General features: G+C 39.7%; 1 protein-coding gene across 1 annotated transcript in view; it reads right to left on the bottom strand.

The window, feature by feature from the left end:
* The window catches only part of ltk (leukocyte receptor tyrosine kinase), a 60,785-nt gene that overhangs the window by 25,030 nt on the left and 26,640 nt on the right, over positions 1-9,115 (bottom strand). Inside the window, exons 8-16 of the mRNA XM_035673843.1 lie at positions 8,491-8,591; positions 8,212-8,372; positions 7,866-7,960; positions 6,012-6,083; positions 5,420-5,594; positions 3,981-4,131; positions 3,673-3,801; positions 3,412-3,568; positions 552-737 (exon numbers count right to left, since the gene is read on the bottom strand). Of these exons, the coding sequence (XP_035529736.1) occupies positions 552-737; positions 3,412-3,568; positions 3,673-3,801; positions 3,981-4,131; positions 5,420-5,594; positions 6,012-6,083; positions 7,866-7,960; positions 8,212-8,372; positions 8,491-8,591 (1,227 nt within the window). The remainder of the gene's footprint in view (positions 1-551; positions 738-3,411; positions 3,569-3,672; positions 3,802-3,980; positions 4,132-5,419; positions 5,595-6,011; positions 6,084-7,865; positions 7,961-8,211; positions 8,373-8,490; positions 8,592-9,115) is intronic.

Here is a 9,115-nt window from a genome sequence, read left to right as displayed (position 1 = left end):
GTGTGTATAGCAGCGCCGCTCGAGTTGACTGCCTGAACTAGCTTGCAGGCTTCGCTGCATATGCTTGTCAGTTTGCCAATTTGTTGCCAAACACTGTCATTGCATGACACCCTGAATTTTTACACTGGTTTTTGTGCATTGGTTCTTGCAGGCAGTTATGTCACTTAAAAATAGAAATTGTAGAAATAACGTTCAATTACTATGTATGATAACCATGGCAACAAACTAAGAAACTATCCAATCGTTCTGAGTGGTAGAAAATTATATGCTGCAAAACTTTCTTAAGTTGAAATTTGTGTGATTTATTTAAAGAGTCAACTGTCGAAAGCAACCAGACATGCATAAATTATCCTTTAGACTGAAGCACAAATCAAATATTTTAAGAAAGACACACAAATGATAATTCTTCTTCTTTAAGGAGTTTAATAGACAGACAGAAGAAAAAAAAAGACATAAAAGCCATTTGAGTTTTTAGTTCAGGGTTTAGAAAAGATAAAGCAATGTAGTTTGTAGCTGTGTAGCTACAAGTGTAGCTGACAGAACATTGTTACCTCTGTAACCTCCTCCGCCGCCTCCCGCTGTGCAGGCCCCACCTCCACCTCCAAAACCCCCAAAGGTGGACCAGCTGAGCTTGGACAAGGCCAGGGGACATGAGGATCCCCCCTCAGCTCCCTCCACCAGAGACTTTCCCGCCCTCAGGTGAGGACTGGGACTGTCTTTCCAACCTCCACCTCCACCTTCAGGGAAACATAAATGAAACAAGCACAAAATTAAACACTTTGATGTCATACATGTTACATACTGTACATATTTTGTAGGAAAAACTAAAGGAACAAACATTTTGTTCACAAGAGGTTTTGCACCATAACTTGAATTTAAGCAGGAAGCCAAAGGCAGTATCAGAGCTGGCATACATGGATGGATTTAGGGAGGTTGTAAACATGTTTGGTTGCACATCTGGGCAACTGAAAATGAAGCTAGCTTGATTTCCTCCAGAGAAAGTGTATTAAGGTAAACCTGTAGGTTTATGTCAGTAATGTTAAAGGGGTAGTGATTTAGCATTGTTTTTCCACAAAGTTGGGGGACACACATTTTTAAAAAATGTTTAAAACTGATGCAGCAACGGCCAAGATATGTTAACTTTTAGTTAAGTGTCTTTTGTTAGAGTTTTAGTTTTGTGATGGTATTTTTCTGTTTATGTTTGCATGCGTTGGTTGCTGGCTCTCATTGGGTAACTGGTCAGTCTAGATTTGCTCTAGTCAGTTGTTACTGGAGGCAGTTGATCTGCCTGAGCATGTTATTATTAGTAACTGAGACATTCAGTGAGAGAGAGAGCTGTCTGACTGGGTATTCAGCCATTAAATCAGGTTCTGCTCAGTGTGTTATCGACAAGTCTCAAGTAGCCAAGATTTTGCAAGCAAAGAGCTCAGGTCTTGTTGAGACTAAGTTTGACAAGGTGGGAAGACTTTAGTGAAGCAAGCAGAGATACGCAGCATAGAAATAAGAGGAGACAGAGCTCTTGTTCTGTCCAACTGTTTTTGTCGTGCTGTTGTGTTTCTTTGTTCCTATTCTCAGGCAGCTGGTGGGCAGACATGAGAGGGTCAACAGCGAGGCTTCTGCCTGATTTTGCCTTTTGTTTATAACTTTACACCCATTCACTTAGTCACTGAAGTCCCTGACAACCACACACTAATGTAATTACATTTTTGCTTTTTTATATTTATATATTAAGTTGGAATTAAAATGTTTCCACTGTGCCGTGATGGAGACAGATGCTCTTTAGCGATGAATAATAATAGAAAAGAGTCGACAGGTTCAAACACCACCTGATCAAGGCCTCTAATCTACGCTGATGAGCAGATAAAAGAAGGTTTTAAATAAATCACACATGTCCCGCAGGAGTTCCTAAGCCTCTGCAGATTTTGCAAAGTCCATGCTGTGATCCATGATAATGAAATATCGGCTGCAGCTCTAGCCTCTAGATGTCAGAATGACCAGTTTCAACATCACCAGACACATCTCCACAAATATGCGTGAACACACACCTCCTCTACTCACCACATATTTCCCCTGACACTCAGATCTTTATCTAAACAATCCCACAGAGGATTCAATAAGCAGATAGATGGTCTGTGTTGAGACTCTGTTGGTCTGAGGGGATTTAGTGAGAATGTTCCAGCAGGCAATTCCAGGAGCGAAGAGAGAGAGACCTGCCATATATGTCTTGCTTCAAAGGTCAAGACCTGTCAGGAAACTAAAAATACCATCCAGATAGATCCCATTATCCACAGGCCAAACACATCCTGCTGTGTGAGAGCATGAACGCATGCCAATGCATGCTGGTTCAAATGTGTGTGTGTACAGAATAAACAAATCCTCTCGTGGCGTTCAAACAACACGTCTCTATGGGCAGGTTTTAACATTTCTGAGAGAAATGAAATAATTCTTCTTTTGATATCAAAAAAAAGTTCTGCCAGTTTCAACGGGAAATCTGGTCGTCATCTGAGGTTTATACCACTTCAACAACTAGGTACAAACATCTGTGATCATAAAGTATACACCTGAGTCTGCCACCACTCTTAAGTGTTATCAGGAATATTAACCGTAATGTAACTCCCGTAATTCATTTTATACATAATTTATATAGTAGTGCATATACTATTTTATGTCATGTTTTATTCTGTGCTTTCTTTTGTGTTCAAAGTTTCTTTAAAATTTAACATTTCAATGTTTTCTGTGTTTTTGTAACTATAATGTAACTATTCCGTCATTCTTCTCTCTTCCTCAGCTTTTATATAAAATGGTTGCTCTCAGACTGAGATCATCAAGTCACAATGATTCTGGAGGTATTTTCAACAGACAAAACTGTCATAATCGTTCTAACAGGTTTTTAAATTCTTTTCTTTTCAAAGAATTGCAACATCCCAGCCAGGACCTAAATTGCATGTTCATGATCTCTGCCTTCGTTTTACAGTCATCTCTCCACTGTCAATTATCTAATAAAGGCATAAAATGTCCAAATAACTTTAAAAAATCCAAGAATTGACCCCAATTTATTTCCTGTTACTCCAAATTGTTTACAGACCTCACTGTCCGTAGTAATTTCAATCACTATCATTTGAAACTACTTTCGCTTAAAGACATGTGAGGACTGTTGACTGCATTTTCAGTGGATTATACAGAGTAATGGGAACATTTTTGTGAGCACCACAAACAAAATTCCAATCCCCCTTATTGTGTTAGGGCGGAGAGAGTAATCTCAAAGTCAGATATATCAAACCTGGGCATATTCTGCATGGTGAGATAACACTACAGGTAAATTAAAAAAAAAGAAATGTAAGTTTAGTTCAGTCAATACTTTAAACAAACATTAAATCTGTATTAGTAGTAGTATGACTTATAATATAGTACCTGCAGCACCAGTTTGACCTTTGGTACTGGGGGCTACGGTGCTGTTTTCGTACTGCTCCAGTGGTATCTGGTCCAGACTAGACTCCGGGTCCTCCAGGTAGGCATTTCCTCCTCCACCTGCCGCAATCAGCAAGGGAATCAGCTCACCTCCCTCCATCTGACAAGACAGAATCACTGTAAATCTCACTCATTTGAGCCATTTTCAACTATTTACATGCTCAGTGGTGCACGTGTACGTTTGCAAATAGTTTATTCTGTCACCTTAAAGATGTAAGTGGCTCCACCTCCTCCGCCTCCTCCCCCAGCCCACTCTGAGCTGGCCTCTCCCCTGAAGTTGTCTTCAATCACTGACGACTCTCCCAGGCAGATCTTCTGGGTGAGGGGATTTCTCTGCACCACAAGGGGAGAGGGAGATTCGAGTTTCAGAAGAAGAATCTGGCTTCACAAAAGAATCAATCCAGCCGGAAATATTTTTTTATCTAGGTCACTCTCTTGTCTCCTCTTTCCCTGGTAAAAGATATCCCAGTGGGGACATCACACATGATAACGAATCCTTCCAACCTACTCACCCCGGGACATGCGTCTTCTCCCTGGTGGCCCACCAAAATGTAAAGTACATCTTCTTTCTCCAGAGGAAAAATGGCAGATATGAAGACCCCGTGGTTACGTTTATTGTGGTTTTTGGCTCCTTTGCCTCCAGCAGCCCCGTAGGCAGAGATCCTGGGGGAGATCATTGTGCCGCAAGAGGATTAAATACTGCAAAAAACTGCTTTCTGGCTCAAGCTCCACAGTATATATCATGCTAGATAGATAGACTGCAATACACTTATGCAAACAGCTATAGATGTCTGTCATAACACACAAATCAGCAGACTCAGTCACCTGCGGTTTTAAAAAGATTTAAAAACATACACATATTGTGTTGATATTGGCATGAAGTACAGCTGTGTATAATAAGTAATTCAATACTCTGTAAATCCCATGATTAATCTTGCCACTTTTCCGCGGCCTTATTTCATGTTGTGGGTGTGATAATGAGGCCCCATGACTGGCTGTTCAAAGACAATCAAATTGTTTGAAGTCTTGATCTGGCAAGACAACAACCAGTTACCCTGAGCATGGCCAAAATAATTTAGTCCCCATGCATTTAGTCACACTTTTAAACTGTCATGCCTAGTCCCACAACGATATTAACACATGTGGATGAATACTTTCTCTTAAAAGACAAAGATCCTAGAAATAAACTACAGATGAGATTCAGATAGTGTAAAAGAAAGAAAAGCGTAAACAATAAGTGAACTCTTTCTTTCCAGATAAAGCCAGTGACATCAACTCATAACGGGAATCACTGCTCTTACAGGACAATATGGCTATATTTGACATTTTTATTACTGTCAACAAATCCTATTGAAAGACCAAAACCAACAACATGTCTATGTCTCAATCATTATTTCTGACTTCCCCGCTCTGTCTGTGGCTCTAAACCTCAAGCACATTAGTTCCTACTAAATACAAGAAAATTCATTCAGCATTCAACATTTAAAAAGGCTCAGTCATTTCCCATAACACAGTTTTGAGTAAACATTACTCAAAACAGGAGTAAATAATGCATTGGCTGAGGACTCTTTTCAGCTCCAGATTTTGTGAGATAGTGACTATTTACAGTATGTATGTGGATTGACTCAAGATAAACTTACCAGGTAAACTTTCCAGGTTCACTGTGAGTGCAACCGTGTTTACGTGTGTTTTTAATATTTTTTGGACAACAATTAAGGTCTATGGCACAGAGGAATAAGCTATATGATGTTTTGACTATGGAGGCAATGTTAGTATGAGAGAATTCATTGTGGGTTTTGTTCTATTCATGGGATTTGTTTATTTATATATTTAGTAAGAACAATATAGAATATCATCAGACTAATACTTGAATAAATAACTCTCTAGCCTGTTGACTTCCACCATAAAGCTCAGGTAGATGAGCATAAAAAACATCCCCTCTATCACTTACATGTATCTGTTAGTAGCAGGTACTCTCCACATTTGGACTCCTTTCAAGGGGCCTTCCTTCCCCACAATAACACTGACATTTTTGTTCCTGTAGGTACTGTCACACTGGGCTTGGGTCGGGCCGTAGGGACCACTGGCACCGCATGAGGTAAACCACCACGTCATCAAAGACACTTCTAGAAAAACGGAGACACTGACATGAGCTGGTGCGAGATTTAAGAATTGTTGAGTGAGTTGCTAAATGTAGGTATAGTATATTCACCTGGAAAAAATAAAGAGAAACAAAAGAAAAAAATGCAGAAAAATATGTGAGACTAAGAGGAAACACACATATGACACAACATCCTGGAAAGTCGCTGGAAATTGCGTTAACCACCTGGTATGTGAGCGCTGAATGTCGAATGAATTGAAAGCTTCTGGTCACCTGATATGGTAGATAAAGCGTCAAGCACCAAGAGAAATTGCAAGTGTACAGTCTACCACCTGGTATGTAAATTCTGCATGCAGGATGGATTAAAAAAATGACACGGCAGATGAGGGACGCTTTGGAAATTTACAGCGTATCCAAGGTGATAGCTGAAGTTGCACGCTACCTGAGGCCGAAGGCTCTGGAAGGGGGCTTAAGAAATCCTCCAAGTCTGTCATGGGCAGGAGAGAGTTGAGATCTGAGAGGCAGGGAGCCAAGGTAGAGACAGATGGGAAGAAAGAGAAAAAAGGAGTCACAGTCATCCATCTGCATATCACTGAAGCATAAATTATATCTGGACAGAAAGTGACACAGATCAAAGCGAATGAAAACAATTCGGTGAAAGGTATTATGGATGAATATGAGAACATTTTGTCAGACTAATTCCGGTAGAGGAAAACATCATGAATATATTTCTCACTAATTCCTCTTCAACTGCTATGTTGCATACAGACACAGGGAATTTTGGGAATTACTGTTTAAACTTTGTGTACTGCACTGTCCTTTGCCAGATCCTTCCTTAAAACCAATGTGGCATCGCTGACCTTTCTTAAAGGGGGTGCAAGAAAATATTCTTATTTCCTGTGTTACTGTATCGATTCTCAAAACCACTGTATGGAACAGTTTACATGCAAAGATTCATGGCAGTGGTTCATTTTGTATAGTTTTGTGTTCTTTGTTTAAACCATCACGCCAACTAACAGCATAAACTGAGACAGGAAGAAGTAAGCACATATTATTAGCGTAAACACAACGAACACAGGCCTATAAAACAGGCAGTCATAAAGGGCACATCACTACAATTAGCAAACCTAGCTGAGTAGTAACATCCAAAAAGAGATGGTGTAGTTCCAACAACATAAAAGCACGCAAGTTTATAAATGTGATAGGGAGAAACATTAAGCTAATTTAGGGTTTACTAAATTCACTCCTGATCCTGAATTGACCCTGATATCAGTTAATACATTTCCAGTCTTTCCCAGCTGGAGCTGAGCATCAGCCGTACACCACTGTTATCACTGTGGCTCCACAGAGGTTTTCAGCCATCCTTCCTTTAAATCCCAAAACAAAAAAACAGACTTATCCCTTTAATCCAAATTTAAATTACACATCTGTGTATCAACTCTGTTACCACGCTAGATAATAAAATTCATCCCAAGTTCAATAGAGAATAAAGAGGTTTTTAGAAAAGTCCTTTCACATGATTGTAAGGCATAATGACACTGACACAAGAATGTTGGCACACATATTGCGGTACTACAATTGCAGCAAAGAATTAAATGTCGGTTACCCTCGTGTCACAACCAATCATTGAAACGGGGCATCAAACGAATGACTGATGACTGCTCCAAGCAAAAGACTGCAGTCATCACTCAGTCTCAACAGTTAGGAGGACTCAGTGTTCTCTATTTCATTCAGCAGGACTTCTATAGAGTACGGATCATTTCGGATCAGAGACAGATGTTTATAAAACAGATTTTTCAGTCTTAATGGGCATTGTTGCATTTGCTGCTCAGTGGTGTCTGTGGCCACAAGTGCTAATTAAGGATGTTCTGGAGGATGTTTCCTGTTAACAAACAAAAGTTATATTTCCATTTAGTGTGTGAGGTCTAACAGATATGTTATATACATTTTCTTCCTTATAAAACATTTTCAAAGTCATTTTTTTCTATTTAAAATTGTGCATTGCATCTAAGTTTATTAGCTTGCAGTCTTTGTCTTTACTGCATTTGCTGGGGCATTGCTGCACATCTTTGCTCATTACTGCCCCCAACTCAGGATTGTGAGGAATGTCAGGAAGGTGTATCGCGCCACCTGCCAGCTCATGCATGTGCTTGTAAAAAATATTGCTCTAGAGGGCTTCAAGTTCCACAGGGTTAAGACTTAATCATCACATATCATGTGATATAATAAACAGTCATCTTAACTTCATTCACTTGTGCCTCCTGATTGATATGATAGCGTGTTAGCAACAGCTTACCTGTGTTGAAGCAGGCTGCTCCAATTGCAATGTCATCGAGAGCGACGTCAGCATTGGAGCCTTGTCCCCACACAGCTGTCACCTTAACGTGGAACCTGGAGCAAAGCACACACCATTTGGGTATTTAGAGAATTACAGCTGTATTATATATGTGTTATACACTAGTACTGCTTTTATTTTGACATGAAAAGTTAAGAAAATTGAAATATTACAAAGCCTGATGTGAAAAGCTTTTGTGTTTGAGTGACAAAAAGTAGAGGTGAGTAAGTTTGAATGATGATTATACACACGAGACCATGCCTGATTCTTTTGCTCTCTCTACCGTTCCTTTTTTTATTTTACATACCCATGATGAAGGCCAGTCAGCTGCAGGGCAACATCTTCCCAGTCATCTGTCCACTGACCATTTCTTTCCCAGACCAGTGGTGCGTTGGTGGTCCCATTCTCTTCTATAGCCACCAGCAAAGAACCATTAAAGTCCCCATACAGGTACAGAGAGAAACGCATCTGCACAGGAAAACACATTTTCAGCAAGGGTTTTTGGATATTTTTTAAACATTTGTTATCTAACATAAATATGTCAACAAAATGACTGTAAACTATTGTATCTGTGTAAATAACTGACCTGGCAGGCAGTAGTAGAGACTGGGGGAGGGAAAGAGGAGCTCTGAATGGACGCCTCTCGAAGGGAATTACTCTCTCTTACCTGCAAAAACAGGAAGTGCCCTGGGGGCGCACAATAAATGTGACAGCAGAACGCTATCCAGGTCATGAAACAAATTGTTATGAAAATAATAGACATCAGAGAGGCAGTAATAATTCAAAAAGTTTGTGGTGAATCCTTTATAGCCATACATTTTTAACTTGTTTTATTCCAACCTATAAAATAAAATAAAAATTTTCAGAAGAATGAAAGCTATTAGTAACTTAGATTTAAAGCTATTCCGAGTTCTATCAGCACAAGCTGGATTTAAACGATCCATATGAGCTCTTCATGGTCATATGGTGTAACTACATATGGTAGTAATCCAACGAGACATTCCGATCATTAGCTAGATTTAGAATAAAACAATAAATGAAAAGTCTGTCTGACAGAAAAATGTTTTTTTGACACTCAATGTGTGATTTGTAGTGAAAACAAATGGGGAAAATTTCAGCTTCCATCTCTTCACACCACAATAATTCACCGTATGGGGAGGAGGTTTACCAGAGGGAAGTGCCGATTTCTCACGCACGCACGCACGCACGCA

This window comes from Morone saxatilis, unplaced genomic scaffold, assembly GCF_004916995.1.
Source record: "Morone saxatilis isolate NCDOM2014 unplaced genomic scaffold, NCSU_SB_2.0 Contig3, whole genome shotgun sequence".
Taxonomy (NCBI): domain Eukaryota; kingdom Metazoa; phylum Chordata; class Actinopteri; family Moronidae; genus Morone; species Morone saxatilis.
This window is presented reverse-complemented; position numbering and strand designations above follow the sequence as displayed.